At 38.4% G+C, this 15730-nt stretch overlaps 1 protein-coding gene across 3 annotated transcripts in view; it reads right to left on the reverse strand.

Annotated features, from left to right (window-relative positions):
* Window positions 1-3630: 3630 nt before the first annotated feature.
* Window positions 3631-15730, reverse strand: part of LOC103444978 (serine/threonine-protein kinase STY46) — a 40288-nt gene continuing 28188 nt past the window's right edge. Inside the window, exons 1-16 of one of the 3 annotated variants that reach the window (XM_029109770.2) lie at window positions 11642-11962; window positions 11073-11187; window positions 10268-10365; window positions 9996-10106; window positions 9485-9542; window positions 8359-8469; window positions 8098-8148; window positions 7713-7888; window positions 7489-7596; window positions 7011-7084; window positions 6736-6911; window positions 6512-6607; window positions 4619-4699; window positions 4481-4534; window positions 4119-4253; window positions 3631-4031 (exon numbers count right to left, since the gene is read on the reverse strand). In XM_029109770.2, the coding sequence (XP_028965603.2) occupies window positions 3960-4031; window positions 4119-4253; window positions 4481-4534; window positions 4619-4699; window positions 6512-6607; window positions 6736-6911; window positions 7011-7084; window positions 7489-7596; window positions 7713-7888; window positions 8098-8148; window positions 8359-8469; window positions 9485-9542; window positions 9996-10106; window positions 10268-10365; window positions 11073-11187; window positions 11642-11847 (1722 nt within the window). In that variant the 5' untranslated portion in view covers window positions 11848-11962 and the 3' untranslated portion in view covers window positions 3631-3959. Of the gene's footprint in view, window positions 4032-4118; window positions 4254-4480; window positions 4535-4618; window positions 4700-6511; window positions 6608-6735; window positions 6912-7010; window positions 7085-7488; window positions 7597-7712; window positions 7889-8097; window positions 8149-8358; window positions 8470-9484; window positions 9543-9995; window positions 10107-10267; window positions 10366-11072; window positions 11188-11641; window positions 11963-15730 lie in introns of those variants that run through there. The other 2 variants (XM_070806809.1, XM_070806808.1) reach the window with 2 other exon arrangements.

Raw genomic sequence — 15730 nt, forward strand, 5'->3', positions numbered from 1 at the left:
TCCTTTTTTGGGTAAATTTTGTTAGTTTCACATTCCTATTACTTCCCAAAGTATAGGTGGAAAAAATAAGCATTTTACGCTAGTCAATGGCTAAGGAGGTGCGGCTGCGTCTCCGGTCTCGAAAAATGCCACTAAAACCGAGAAATCAGACCCTCTACTCTTACTGGTGGTGCCCTGCAGCAGCACCTTTTCAGTTTTCCCTTTTGCTGCAACGCTGCATGCAGTTGGGGTTTCTCTTTATTTATTATTATTTTTTTTTGTGAACTAGGTATTCCAAAATGACGTAGTTGGGGTCTTGGCTAAAAAAGACACTTTATGAAATTACGAAGCCTTCTTCGAATGATACTATAAGAAACAGTGCTTAAATTTTCCTTCAAATATATGGGTAGTCTTTCCTCGAATCATCCTTTAAATATTTCGAGTAATTCTTATTTGATTCCTCATTTGAATATTCTGAGTAGTTTAAATCGTCTTTCAAACATTCCGGGTGGTTACATTTTTGCTTTTAACCTTGCATTTTTTAAAATTTGCCCTTTCTCCGATAATTTTTAACTTCCCCGTTGAAGTTGGTTATCATTATAAAAATTAATTGGTCTTTCGTCGGTCCATTGAGTGGCATCACCCTAGCTGAAAACATTTGCAGGAGCTAGTACATAAAATTTTTATATATATTTTTCAAAAGTTTATTTGTATAAATGAATTATGATACCAAAAAAAAAGTTACTTTTATTAATATTTCTTGTAAGATATTTAATTTGTAAATTTGGGCATGCTACAAGAACCAGAAGGGCAAAATGGGAAATGTGCAGCACACTGAATCGAGCTTCGCGGGCTTAATTGGGGCTTTTGCTTCTCTTCTTCTACTTACGTGGCGCAGTTCCATTCGGACCCCACAAAAAGCCCGCGAAATTTTCAAACGACAAACGGTGACGCATTCGAACCCGCATCAACACAGTAAACCCAAACATCAGTATTACGTGGCACGCATCCAACGGACAGTTTCTTTGTCATCAAACACCTCAGTGTAGCAGTACAACTGTGCAACAATACGGTCGTAAAGTACGCGCTACGTGTCCGAAAACAAAGAGTCTACGGCAATGTTTGCGTTTCGTAATTATATTTTAAACGACCTGGGCCGGAAAGGGTGCGGGGAACAAAACGCCGAAAGGGAATGTCGTTGGAGGGTATGGGGTCGTAGATTACTAGATTGTAGATTTGTTTTTTTTGAACAATGTAGAATGTAGATTGTTATACTTGGTTGTTTGTGTAGTCAAACCTAATCAGATTAGACTTGTACTCGTTTTGTGGAGAAAAAATTGGTATTATGATGATTTTTGTTACGAGACAGTGTTTTAGTCTACGTTTTGAATTTGATAATTAGTTTTGATGATTAGACATTTCATTGTCACGTGACAAACGATGCATAAAAAAAGATCCTACACCCTAGCCTCTAGCCCATTGCTTTGGCTTTGAATCGGTGGCAATTCCGCCGATCCTTTCCCCTATTTTTCTCTCATTTCTTGTTTTCCTCCTAGCCAATTTTCCAAGTTTCATTTGGCTTGGTTGCAATGGCAACATTGTGGTGCTTTGTTTAAATTCTAATCCGATCATGAGAAATGTCGTTTTTGGAAACCATCCACTTTCCTTAGTTGTGATAGTGAGAGAAAAACGACAAATAAATGGAAATTTTGTTATACATAAGTGGTCCTAATAATAGAATTTGGAACTTTTAACTCAAGTTTAAATTCTTAAGAATATTTTTTGGGGTCACTAACTCTGCTTTAGCGTACAGTTTGACCTGAAAATCAAAAGTACGTCAATGTCTCCTATTGTACTTGGGTGCATATAAAGAGATTTTTTTTTAGTACATCGATATTTTTACATTAAGGGGAGGGGGAGTTCGGCTAAGCCACACAATGGGCAGCCTAATTTGTTATTGAATTCGCCATCCACGAGATTCAGACCTAAAACCTCTTACTTCTAAGTGAAGAGGAATACCACTAAACCGTAGTACTGCGTGACGCATAAAAAGAGAATTAGTTTATCACAATACGTGCTGGAATACATGTACATATGGGCGTGTGTGGTCCTAATAACTAATTTAGACCAAATTGAAAAAGAAAGATTCCTAATTCCTAAATGTCAGCAAGGTTTCGATCGGGAATATTGATGTGAATGAATATTCATAAAGCCTTTTTTATGGCTATCCAAAAATAGAGAGGAGGATTCTCTCCCCTTTTATTCTCATCCCTTTCTCTCCTCTTCTCTCATACATTGATTTTTGTCTTATTGTTTCTATAAAAAAAATTAATATAAGATGACGTGACTTAACCGTAACAGTTCAAGTAGAAGGGGATAGAAAGAGAGAGAGATTAGGAGGTGAGATAATCCTCCTTCCAAAAATAGAACTTCTTTTTTGCTTTTGAGTCATCTTGAATTTTCATTACCCTTTGTAAAGAGGATCGTGAAAGCCAAAAAGGTATCAAGTGTCCCACTATCAACTGTTCTAAGCTCCAATATATGGAGTATGATTCTCTCATCTCCTATTCTCATCTCCTTTCCCTCCTCACAATTTACTTTTTGTCTTATTGTCTTTATAAAAATATCAATATAGAATGTTAACGTGATTTAATCGTAACCGTTCAAGTAGGAGAAGAGAAAATAGAAGAGAGATTAGGAGGGAAGAGAATCTCCTCCCCAATATATTTGACACATGTCTAGCATCATCTTTTTTTCCTTCCTAAATTATAGGTTACTATGCCAGTGTACTTTTTTTATGCACAAGAGTTCGAAACTCATTTTATAGTTTACATTAGTTTAAAATAGAATTTTATTGGCTGCTTAATACTAGAGTTTAGTGGTATTCCTCTTCATTTATGAGTGAGAGACCCTATATTGGGTTCTCACCAAAGACGAATTTGAACTACATTATTGCTAGTCTATTATGAGGTTTATCTCACTCCCACACTCCTTAGTGTAGATAATATCTTTTGTTCCCCACTTAGTACTACGGTCTAATAATATTCTTTTTGTCTTGTAAGTGAGAAGTCTTAGGTACGATTCTCGCCAAAGTTGAATTTGAACCATATTATTTGTAGCCTATTATGAGACTAAGCTTTTTCTCTTCTCACTTAATGTGAATAATATCGTTTGTTTAAAAAAAAAATATCGTTAGTACCAGAAATTAATGCTTTGGAGGCTTAACCCAATTCTAGGCCCGACCGTGGTAATCCCATTTCGAACTAATTTAATCTTAGGGGTAGATTGAGCTGTAAATTGGGTTGACTTTGGCACCCGGGTCCATTTCACAATCTGTATTGAACCTTAAAAGGCCCGTTTGGATTGCTAATAAGCACTTTTACTACAAGTGTTTCTATTGTAAATCCATTGAAAAGCCCTTCCCTAAAAAGCAGTTCTACCTAATAGCACTTCTTAAGTTTTCTACCAAAAGAGCTTTTAGTTGTTGATTGTTTGAGACACAGTCCCAAATAGATACTAAATCGCATTACATACGAGTGAAAATCTATATCATATTACATACAATTTCTATCTAAAAGCACTTCTAATTTTCCTGCCAAAAGAGCTTTTAGTTAACTGTTCCCAAATAGATTCTAAATTGTAATAAGGACGAGTGAAAATCTAAATCATATTACATACGAGTGAAAAGTAATGGAGTCACATTAATAAGATATTGTCATTGTTGTCCCCTTTTGCATCGAAAGAAACTCACGACAACATTGTCTTTGTAAAACATCACAACATGTTCATCCAACCCATTACCATTACATTCAGAACTGCGGCTACGATATGAAAACGCAAAATAAATAAATAAAAAGGCAGAAGGGCTCTAACGAGTTATCGGTTGGACGTAATACTGTACATGGTATGTGAAATGGTTGGGGAATTCCCTGCACTGCACTAATTCCTTTTGATAAGTAATAAACATCTGCTTGCCTTGGTTAATGGTGACCCCGTCTCAGGACTGACAGAAATCCTCCCGATGATTTGTGTCGTTCCACTCCATCACCAACCTGTTCAATAAACTTGGTTTAGTGGTCACCTTTGCTCATATTATTTTAATACATATTTTGCCAAGTAACTGCAACCAGAATGTATACCTCTTCGGCTAGTGTCTGCAGATTCTCTATGATTTCAGAGAAATCAGGTCTTGTTGCTGGATCTTGCTGCCAGCATTTTTCGAGCAGCTCGGCAAGCTTGGGAGGAGTATTCTTTGGGATGGTCGGCCGTAAGCCCTGGAAAAACGGTAGGCAAACTTATACACAGTTCATCGTTTGAACAAAAGATGTACCACTCTAAGGGGTTATCATTCTTCTCCCTGGGCGGGCACTAAGCCAGTTACACAAGTGGTTTCAACTCCCAACGATTAATTAGTGATCAAGAAAACTAATCGTAGCTGAACAAGGGTAGAAGAATATGTCTCTGGTCACTAACTAAACAAAATTGTAGAATGATAGTGTACCTTTTGGGCAACTCCGACGGCTGCTTGTAATGGGGTCAAGTGTTCATATGGAAGCTGCCGATTTAAACAGAAGAAATCCTAAACAAGAGCAATAGTAAAAGAAATGATAAAATAAATTATGCTATCGACAAGCAATACCTTTCCAGTCAGTAACTCCCATAACACAAGTCCAAAGCTAAAAACATCCGCCTTGTGATCATATGGCTTGTGTTCTATGACCTTCAATGGAAAAGAACTGTTGTAAGGAAATGCCAACTAGAATTCATGTAATAGGAAAACACAGACACAGACTCATGGCGGAAGTTTGGTAGCTAAAAGGCGGAGGCGTGGGCAAGGCGTTCCATGGATAGCCCCGCTTAGGGGTGAGGCAAAGCCTCATGGGACCTAAATTTTTGTATATATAATGTATATATAAAATATAATACTTTGTAAAACAATTAATTAGCAATAAAACAAGCAGCCAAGACTAAATTGAGATTAGAATACTAAAAAACTTACTTGAATTTTAAAACAATTGTGGTGTTGTGGAGAATTATGAAAGAAATTAAAGTATACGATTGGGGTAAAGTTGAAATATGGGATTGCGATTGAGAATTTAGGATTTGAGGAATTTTGTGGAATTGGGTGAACTGTGATTGGGAATGGGATGGGGAAGAAGGGGAACTGGGGGTTATAATATATATATATATATATGTGTGTGTGTGTGTGTGTGTGTGTGTGTATATATATTTTAAATAAAATTAGAATTGGTCTTGTATTTTAAAAATAATTAAAAAAATATTAGACTTGGACAAAATGACGTCGTTTTGGGCCATGTCATTTGAAAAAAAGTTAAAAGATTTGGCCAAAACGACGTCGTTTTGAGCCAAGTTTGAGGGAAAAAAAAGCCCTTTCTCTTCTTCGCAGTCGTCTTCTTCGTGAAGACGCTGCTGCTGAAACTTGAGAAAAACCAGCAGGCAACCGCTATAGCATGCCCAACCTTCGACTTCGAGGTCCCCAGCAAATTTCAAGCAAGTTTTCGTCCACCTTAGACCGCCCTAAGGCTCACCCCCACAACCCTAGGCGAGTTTTTCGCCGACTCCCACAAAACAAAGGCGGCAAGCCACCCGCCTAGCCTTCAAGGCCACCTAGGCATGCCTCGAGGCGAGTATTTTAAAACACTGGTAGCGAATAACCATTTTCTTAAACGTTGCTTTCATTTTCAATCGCACTCTTCAATAGAAATTTAAAAAAAAATGTTATGATATGATAAAATGTGATAAGTAGGAAGGGCATCTGGAGTTACAAAGAGAGCTGTGCATGAGAAACCCTAGGGTACAACCCAGATTAGTCTATTACTCCATGCTGACTACTTAATTGATGACAAAGGTTGCCAATTGCTCATCACTAAGGTCTAGCAGCACAGATGCCAATGGGGCACTTAGTTTTTATATTTTAATAGTAGGTGAAAACTAAATTATGTAGTCTAATAATCATCTCAAATAATGCTAAAGAGGCTAAATTTTGTAAATAAAATTTAGAAAACTAAATGACATGGAAGTTTATGATTGAATTATTATTTAAACGTTGATAAACGTGCTTATTTCTATTGGTAAAACATCATTTAGTTTGTAAATTTTGTCTACAAATTTAGTTACAAATTTAGTCTCCTTAGCAGTATTCATCAATCTCTCTCGTCAGGCTATTAATTAGGACCAGAAAATCAAGTAGCCAACATAACAGCGCCTATAATATATGTATATGTATACACTAAATGCTGATGGAGTACTGTATTTCTTATTAATATTAGGGAAAATTTAAACTATGTAGCCTAATCTCTCTCTCTCTCTCTCTCGGACCAAAAATTTAAACTTGATTTCTGATTGGCCAACATAACAGCTCCCTATAATATATGTATACCCTAAACCCTAACACCATCCTTCTCTTTGTGCATTTGTGCTAGTGTGTATATGTATTCACGCACACAGATATAAAACTTAAATGATGAAATGAACGAAAACAATTCCAGAACTTTCAAGTGGAAGTACAGACCTCTGGAGCCATCCACCTATAAGTCCCAGTTTCTGATGTCATTACTCCAGATTGAGAATTTACTCTAGCAACCCCGAAATCAGCAACCTTAACAACCTGTAAAGTGATGCATATATAAAAAAAGATTTAGAAATGGTAGGTTAATGGTCATTAAAGTATTAGCAGCTAAACTAGACAAAGAATTACTTTTTTTACTTGATTAAAGTATCATGAGGGTCACTTACTTCATTTTCATCCATCAAGAGATTGGCGGCTTTTAAATCCCTGTGGATTATGTTATTTTGATGCAAGTAGGTCATTCCCTTGGAAACATCAATTGCGACCTTGAGCAAGGATGGAAGCTTAAAAACTCCCTTTTGTTTATGCAAGTAGTCATACACACTTCCACCGGACATATATTCTGCCCTACGACGAGAATAAATCTTAAAAAAAAGGAACTAATAACTACCATTATTTGAAAATATCAAGTCATCAAAGTTATACAGTCATTGTAACTTACCTGTTACAATGCATAAGCTTGGATGCTTGGTACACGCACCAATGAATTGTACAACATTCTTGTGTCGAACTTTCCTACAAGTTTCAGAAATCTTTTGTCAAATTAGAAGAGAAAAACATATTGTGGAAAGAAATTATAGTAGATTTCAACCACTTCCTCGTTTCCTTAAACAAGAAAAGAAAACTGTTAAGAGGCCAACAAACGTTTAAAAGAATGTTACATGACAAACACAAACATTTAAAAGAATGTTTAGTTGAGGCATCAAATCAAATTAAAAATATTTAGAAGATCAAGTGAGCATGCATTTCTTCTGATTCCCAACAGTTGTAGAGACCACACCTATACATGTCCCTAAAACATACCAGCCTAGTATCTCCGGGAGTCAAAGTCCTATATATAGCTCGCATGGCTATTGATTCAGGGCAAAGTCAAGTTCAATGTAAATGGTGCTCATGTAGGTTAATATAAATTGATATACCTCATAATGTAGACTTCCTGGGCAAAATCTTTCAGCATATCTGGATTCACACACTCGGGCTTGAGGACTTTAATGGCAACTTCTTGAGTACAATATGTACCTTTATATCTGATAGAAGATCCAAAGTCAACCGCCACTCAAAAGTGCATGCTTGGCTGGGAGGGAACAAAAAAAAGGGAAAAACCGATTCAAACAGTACAAGTATCATATAATTCAAAACTTACAAATCTCCACAGGACCCAGATGCAACTTTATTCCCAAACTTCAATTGTCTAGGATCAAGTTCCCATACATCAGTCCCATCATTAGGTATTTCCAGATGATCAGGTTCAGTTTTGATCACTACTTGATCATGCTCGCTACCAAAAGATGATGATCGATGAGTTGGCGGCCACGGCCTCTGCACATAAATACAAAGTTCAAATGAATGATGCATTCCTCATGAAACTGCACGTAGATCATTGGAAGGTAAAAGTTACAGTGTAAGGAAAAGATACGGATGCACCTCAATTAAAATAAAATGAAAGAAACATTATACTGATGGGACATCACTCGTTCTAATCCACCCAACTCAATCGAAAAAGAAATTAACAAGTAGAATAGAATCACCTCAATCTTTAAAACTTCCTTTTGTATTGCGATCTTAAGCTTATCTGTCTCCTGTTTCAAGAACAAGTTGGCCAACTTAGTTTCTTATTGTAAATAAAATAAAAAACTGCTGTTTGCAGACTGTTTGGAAAAGCCTGAAGTTGTAATACTTCCTCGGTAAAACACTATTCAATCAAAATCATGTTTACCTTCTTAGGCAAACAAATGCTTTATTAAAAACCGAGCAATTGAATTGAATTGTCTAAAATTATGTGTATGTACCTCGTAACGCCATCCATCAACAACAAAGACATCCAAGGAGTAACCATCTAATGTGGAAAAAGCATGTGCTTCTTGGATGTTCAGCCCAATCTCCGCAAGCAAGGAAGTCAACTGCCAAATTTATCATGAGAGCGATGACCAGGAAGTATAAGAGGTAGTGGTGTGTGAAGATATAATGTTCACAGAAAAACTATGTATTTCATGTGTGTGACCCTCATATAGAGGCAAAATCAAGTTGAAAATATGTGAATTTATGTTTTTACCAGTGTTTAAAAAAAAAGAGCCTTGAGGCGTGCCTAGGCGGCTTTGGAGGCAGGGCGGGGATGAAAATGCCTCTGCCAACGGGAGTAGGCTTAAACTTACCTAGACGTGTTCGAGGCGAGCCTAGGCGACTGAGGCGCTTGATTGGGTTCAGCGGTCCAAAACCTTGCTTGAAATTTCCTGGGGACCCTCTAAGTCAAAGATTGGGCTTTGCCCTTTGCCTTTGTAAAAGAGGTGAGGCGGTGTCTTCACGAAGAAGACGACAACGAAGAAGAGTTTTTTTCCTTTTTAAAGACTTGGCCCAAAACGGCGCCGTTTTGGCTAAGTCAAAATTTTTATAACCCCCAACAAATCCCCCTTCTTCCCCATCCCAATACCCGATTCTCCCATAACCGTATTCACAGTTCACCCAATCCCCAATCCCCGATTCACCAATTCCCCAATTCCTCGAACCCTAAATTCTCAATCCCAATCTCATATTTCAATTTTACCCCAATCTCATACTTCAATTTGTTTCAAAATTCTCCACACCACCAAAATTTGTTCCAAAATTTAAGTGAGTTTTTTAGCATTCTAATCTCAATTTGGTCTTTGATTGCTTGTTTGATTGTTGATTAATTTGTTTTACAAAGTATTATATTTTATATAATATTAAAAACTTTGGCCATGTGAGGCTTCACCTCAGGCCTTAAGGCTTTTGCCTTGGCGGATTGGTTTTTACATTAGTAATTTGCGACATTTCCAAGCTCAAAGTGTGCTTATCGCCATAAGCTTAGCTCACATAAGTCCACACACACACGCAGAGGTTCAAAAAATCTTATGATGATGACTTGGTTTTAATGTCAAGTAAGAAATTGTCAAATACCTGACTGAGTAGTTTTGGCTTATCGTCTGTTGAGAAAGTGATTTCATGCGTTATGGGCCTACATCATTGTCCATCATGAATAAAACACATAAATATTCATCTGCAAGTGCAGTCTCTTTGCTTCACTAGTGTAATTAGAAAGCATGAGCATAAAATATAGTTGATTTACCAATGGTCAGATTCACTTCAAGTTTCAATTATGAAAAATGAAAATTAAAGTTTAAGCATCGATAAGTACAGTTAATATAGCTAGCATGGATCACTGGTAACATGCGGAGCATCAAGCATGCAAAAAACTCCATTAACAGAACCCAATAGCAAGTAAGTCCATGGCTAGGATCAAACTGGCCGACCAATTTAAAGGAAATAATTCCCAGAGACCCTTTCATAAACCAAGTTTAAATAATGGGAAAGTGAAAATATTGTAGTCAAAACTCATGAGCCAAGCTAAAGTCTTTCAGAAAGAGAGATGCAGTAAAAACATATTTACTCGAGACAAATATCTATTTACCATGTAAACTGAGTTCTGGCATGTACAGCATCATGATCTTCAGATTTATTTGCCTCCAGTGCAAGGGCTTCGAGGTTAGGAGATGAGCCAAACGCTGGAGGGGGATGTATACTGATATTTGAAAAACCAGCTGGAGTTGTCAGTAATGTTTGACAGTGCAGTAGGATGACAGAAAAGAAGGTAAACACCTTTTATTCACAGACTATATGCGTTAAATCTTGAAGCTACATTTAAAAATTTGGAAACACTTTTAGGAAACTAAATAAGAGTACCTTTGTCTGGTAGATATGTTTGAACTTTGGGCAGCATCTTTACCCGGAGGATCTGTATTCATAGTATCTGCTGCACTCATATCTGCGATAGAATGAACCTACACGATATTGTGATTCCCAGAATGTATGAGGTCATGCAGCAAAGTTTAGGAGGATGATAAATGGGCATAAATGTCTGTACAACTAATTTATATAAAGAACTAGAAGAAAAAAGGAAGAAATTATTAGGGAAGTTCTAGCAGGAGATGAGACTTAAGACTTTGTTTGAATTTGGATTTTTCAACTGTTCATTTAATCATTTGTATTCTTAAAATTTTATGCTTCTAGGGTGCCAAATTCCCCCCACCATGTAAAGAAAGCATGTAGCTATGAGATATATAACCTAGTTTCAACGGAGAGCTACTAGACTCTTACAACATGACCAAGCTAGTAATAATTAATGCGACCCTAAGCTGCACGGTGAAACCAATCCCAAATAGAACCCTTCATACGATTGCTCTCAAGGAGAAAACATTCTTAAGGATTTAAGGTCGTTAAATTAGTACTCCTTAGCACAACACTAACAACTTTGAATGTGACATGATAAACGTTTAATGAGTTAGGTAGTGCAGTCACGAGTGTGGCCTGATCCAAATTCGATTTCTAAGCTTAATCAAGAAAAGATCTCACAAAATCTGCGGTGACAGTAACGATGCACCAGCGACAGAAGGGACAAGATAAACAGGCTAGCACTCAAGCATCAATGGCAACAAAATCTTTTACATGGGACGCAGTGGTAGGTCAGATATGTAGTCGATCATCTAACCTGTACAAGGCGGACTTCGATCGCTGGTCTATGTGCAGGATCATGAGCCAAATGCAGTAATCTTTTGTGCATAAGCACATCTTCTGCCCTCTCTACATTCACATCCAACGCATACCTAGAAATAGGCGAGTACAACCAAATGCCTCAACTCATCAAAAAGCTGTTTGTGATTCAACAAAACAGTAAACCGCGAGTACTGAAGTGATTACCAGTAGAATAATGTGTTTGAGGATTGCTAAATCCGCTTTATTTTGTACCGTTTGGCTCAAAAGAAAAATACGTAGTGACGTAAGAGAAGATGAAAGGAAAATTGCAGATACAAATTTCCGTATCCAAGATTCAGAAACAAATATTTTTTTTTCAAAAAAAAAAAAAAAAAAGATTCGAAATCAGCAAAAAATTCTTAATAAAAATAATGATAAGAAATTAATGCTAGTGAGAAATATATATATATATATATATATATATATATATATATATATATATATATATTTGTACATGCATATATAATACAAACAAATAAATAATTAAAGAAAAAAATCAAGACAATTATGGGGAGTAAGAGATACCGAGTGGGGAGGCTATTAAAGTGAGCCCAAAGCTCGTCGTCGAAGCCAGGGCGAATAGCTTCCTCGTTTTTGGAGTCCTTGAGGCGGCGGAGGACCTCATTGTAAACCCCGAGCTTCTGACTCCGCTGGCGAGACTGAGCCGGAGAAGATGACGCGTTGTTCAGCGCTTTACTCCCGCAGCTCTCGCTGTTGTACTCCGTCACCATTGGCGGCGGCCGCGACGGAATTGAGTAAACGGAGGAAGAAAAAATGGCGGAGAGAGAAAGTGAGAGAGAGGATCGTCGGTTGGTTTTATGCTTTTTTTTTTACGTAAAACGACGAACAGCTGGGTTTATACGCGGATGATTTCAGCGTGAGGATTCAAAAAAAAAAAAAAAAAAAAAAATATATATAATATAAATAAATAAATTACAACAAAACGGAAATTAAAAATTAAAATTTTTACGGCGTAGTGCGTACCATCGGCGTTGTGAATCATGCCGGGGTGGATCTCTTACCATTTCGTAACAGTTTGGCACAGCTGAAATTATAAAAAAAGCAGCTATGAAAAAAATTTGGGATGTAAAATGTGTTTGGTAAATTTAAAATTAAGTGTTTTTTTTTTCAAAGTTTCAGCCAAAATAAGCAGCAAAATGCTACTTCCCAAAACCAGCTTTTTTTCGAAGTAGGCGGATGAACAGTAAAGTTTAATGAAACTTTCTTAAACCCAATTATACCTCTTTCTCCACTCTTATGTTGCAAAATCTCTCTCTCCGCCCCCTTTCTCTCACCTGTTTTTCTTCTCTTAGTCGTCAGGTATTCAGGTGCTCTCTCTCTCTCTTTGCTTGCAGATTCCCATGGTAAAGTTTTATTCTTTATTTTTCAATATTTTCATTGAAATTAATTAAATTTACTCTTACTGCTCGCTCTCGTTAGTTGATATATAATTTTGTGACGTTTACCTCTAGATAACCAGAACCTGAAATGCAAATCCAAAGCCATTCAATTCTGGTAAATCGCAATCTCACATAGTTTTCGGGTGAGTCTGTACTGCACTGCACTATGTTGATGCACAAAAACTGGAGGGGTCTTGGAACAACGTAAATCCGACCGTGAATCTGCAAGAAAGTAAAGAACACAAGATGTATCGTGGGTCACCCCAATATTTGGGCTACGTCCACACTGATGTTGATTGTATTTCTCTCAACTGTATGTATAGATTACAAGGGTGAGGGGGAGTTCCCCAGAGAAAGAGAGAGTTTGAGAGCAGGGACTGTGGTGAGGATGAGACCTCTGTTTAGGTGATGTGAGGCTTGAGGATTGTGAGGGTGAGGAGTCCCTTTTATAGACTAAGGGCTCCTCACTTATTACATATTTGCCCCTTCATTTATTACATAATTACATTTGAGTCCCCCGAGTATTTATACGAGGTCTAAATACGGAGGCCCTAAGTATGGTACAAACAGTAGTCTCCCAAGTCTTCAGTCAAGAGAGTCTTTTGGCTGGAAACTTGAAATTCAGTCCATGTGTGGGCCGAAGTAACTAGGTGTCGTCTAGAACTGAATACTCGATATGAGGTGGTGCTCAATGTGAAATGATGCTCAACTAGAAGTAGCACATGTTGCGAGGCTGCTCGGCTTGTGGCTTATGTTGCCTTGGTTGGCTCGGCTTGTGGCGTTGAAGGTGAGGGAGTCCCTTTTATAGAATAGGGGCTCGCTTCTTAATACATAAATGATGGGCTAGAGTTGATACTCGCGACGAAGCGATTGCTCAGCAGGTGGCGATGCTCTCTAATGATGGTGAATGAGTTCCTTTTATAAAATAAGGGCTCGCTCCTCAATACATAAGTGATGGGTTAGGAGTAATGCTCGTGGTAAGGCGGTTGCTCAGCTGTCGGTGATGCTCTTTAATGGAGGTGAGGGGGTCCCTTTTATAAAATAAGGGTTCGCTCCTCAATACATGAATGATAGGTGTTCTCTAATGAAAGTGAGGGAGTGATGCTTGCGGCGATGGTCTTTGATGGAGGTGAGTGAGTCCTTTTTATAGAATAAGGGTTCGCTCCTCAATACATAAGTGATGGGTTAAAAGTGATGCTCGCTAATGAAAGTGAGGGAGCCCATTTTATAGAATAAGGGCTCGTTCCTCAATACATAAATAATGGGTGCTCTCTAATGAAAGTGAAGGAGTCCATTTTATGGAATAAGGGTTCACTCCTCAGTACATAAATAATGGGCTAAGTCCCCTGAGTATTTTTCATAAGGCCCAATTGCGGAAGCCCAATATATGGTACATAATGTAGTCCCCCAAGTCTTCAATCCAGAGAGTCTTTTGGCTGGAGACTTGAAATTCAGTCCATGTATGAGCCGAAATGGCGGTTGTTCGGAGGCGGTCTTTGTATACCATGCACCGAAGCTTTGTAGGTGAAGCTTTGAAAGTGAAGCTTTGAAGTTGAAGCTTTTGTAAATGAAACTTTTGAAGCTGATTGACATGAGTGATGCTCATGAATGTTTATGTTGATTGACATGAGTGATGCTCATGGATGTTGACATGAATGTTTATGTATGATTGACATGAGTGATGCTCATGTATAATTTTTGGAGTACTGGACGTACTTTTGATCACCTAGTTGGTGATAATAGTGGCAGGCTGCCGAATAATTTTGGATTACTGGACGTACTTTTGATCACCTAGTGGGTGATAATAGCGGCAGGCTGCCGAATAATTTTGGATTACTAGACGTACTTTTGATCACCTAATGGGTGATAATAGCGGCAGGCTGCCGAATAATTTTGGAGTACTAGACGTACTTTTGATCACCTGGTTGGTGATAATAGCGGCATGGTGCCGAATAATTTTGGAGTACTGGGCGTACTTTTGATCACCTGGTTGGTGATAATAGCGGCAGGGTGCCGAATAATTTTGGAGCCATAGGGCCTGGCTCTTTTGGGCATTCGCCCTCCATATAACATTCCAGCCCATTATTTTGGGCTTGCCGTTTTTTTTTATTACCCTCTGATAGGGTTATACAGATGTGATGTCTCCAAAAGATAAGAAAAATAAATCACATCATTCAAAAATAAATCTGACCCTCTGCTCAATGGGTCACGCCCATAATACCATCACTACCGTAAATATGTCTGTTTTTTTATCTTCTTTTGCTTTCTGCTTTTGCTTTTGTTTTTCTGCTTTGCTTTTGTTTTTCTGCTTTGCTTTTGCTTTTCTGCTTTGCTTTTGTTTTTCTGCTTTGCTTTTGCTTTCCCATGTGCTTTTTTTTTTGCTTTTTTGCTGTAGCTCACTTGATTGCTTTTGCCTTTCCTCTGCACTTTTGTTGCTGCTGCTGCTTTCTGATTCATCGCCTTCGAGCTTTCACCGCAGAGCTTTAATCTTGATCTCATCCAGCAGGTCGTTGTCCATGATCCTATGCGTTGAGTGAAGGACTGCTGTTCGATCTACTAAGGTGACGACGCATTAAGACCCGGTCCATGACCCGGTTCGCGAGATGACACACGTTAGGAGTATCTATCATTTGCTTCTTTATCACCCTCACCAATAATAGGAATTGTTGGTCCAGACAGAATAGCAAACCTTCGAGCCAGCCAGATGAGGGCTGATGTGGAACCTATGCCAGTAAATTCATTAGGAGAACCATGAACTTGTCCAGCAACATCTTTGCTCTTGAATTCTCCAGGGTAAGACCAGAACAGACATGAAAGAGGGCCATCTCTGGCTGGATCATAACCTGGTGGAAGGTATAGCGTTGCACAGCTCTCGGGTGTCGCCAAGACCCGGTTTATGACCCGACCCATTTGTCTCCTCCGTCAGGTTCGAAAGTGAAGCCCTATATCTTCTTCTCCTAGATTTCACTGTATTTACAGTCACTGTTGTGGTCCTGCTCGAGATCGGCGAGACGTGGAGCTCTTTTCCTCATCCAGGCCGAGGGACTGCAGAGCTCTTCTTCCGCTGTCAACAGTGTGACGACGAAACTAGGGAGAGACTTGATGGGGTCGAAGCTCTCGACGGTGAAGAGGGGCTCGAGCCAGAGGTGGCCATTGTAACCGAAAAACCTGACCCGGAACGAGAGCTGGTTCGTGGCTTCTACGGGATCCATTT

Source organism: Malus domestica, chromosome 10 (genome assembly GCF_042453785.1).
Source record: "Malus domestica chromosome 10, GDT2T_hap1".
NCBI lineage: Eukaryota > Viridiplantae > Streptophyta > Magnoliopsida > Rosales > Rosaceae > Malus > Malus domestica.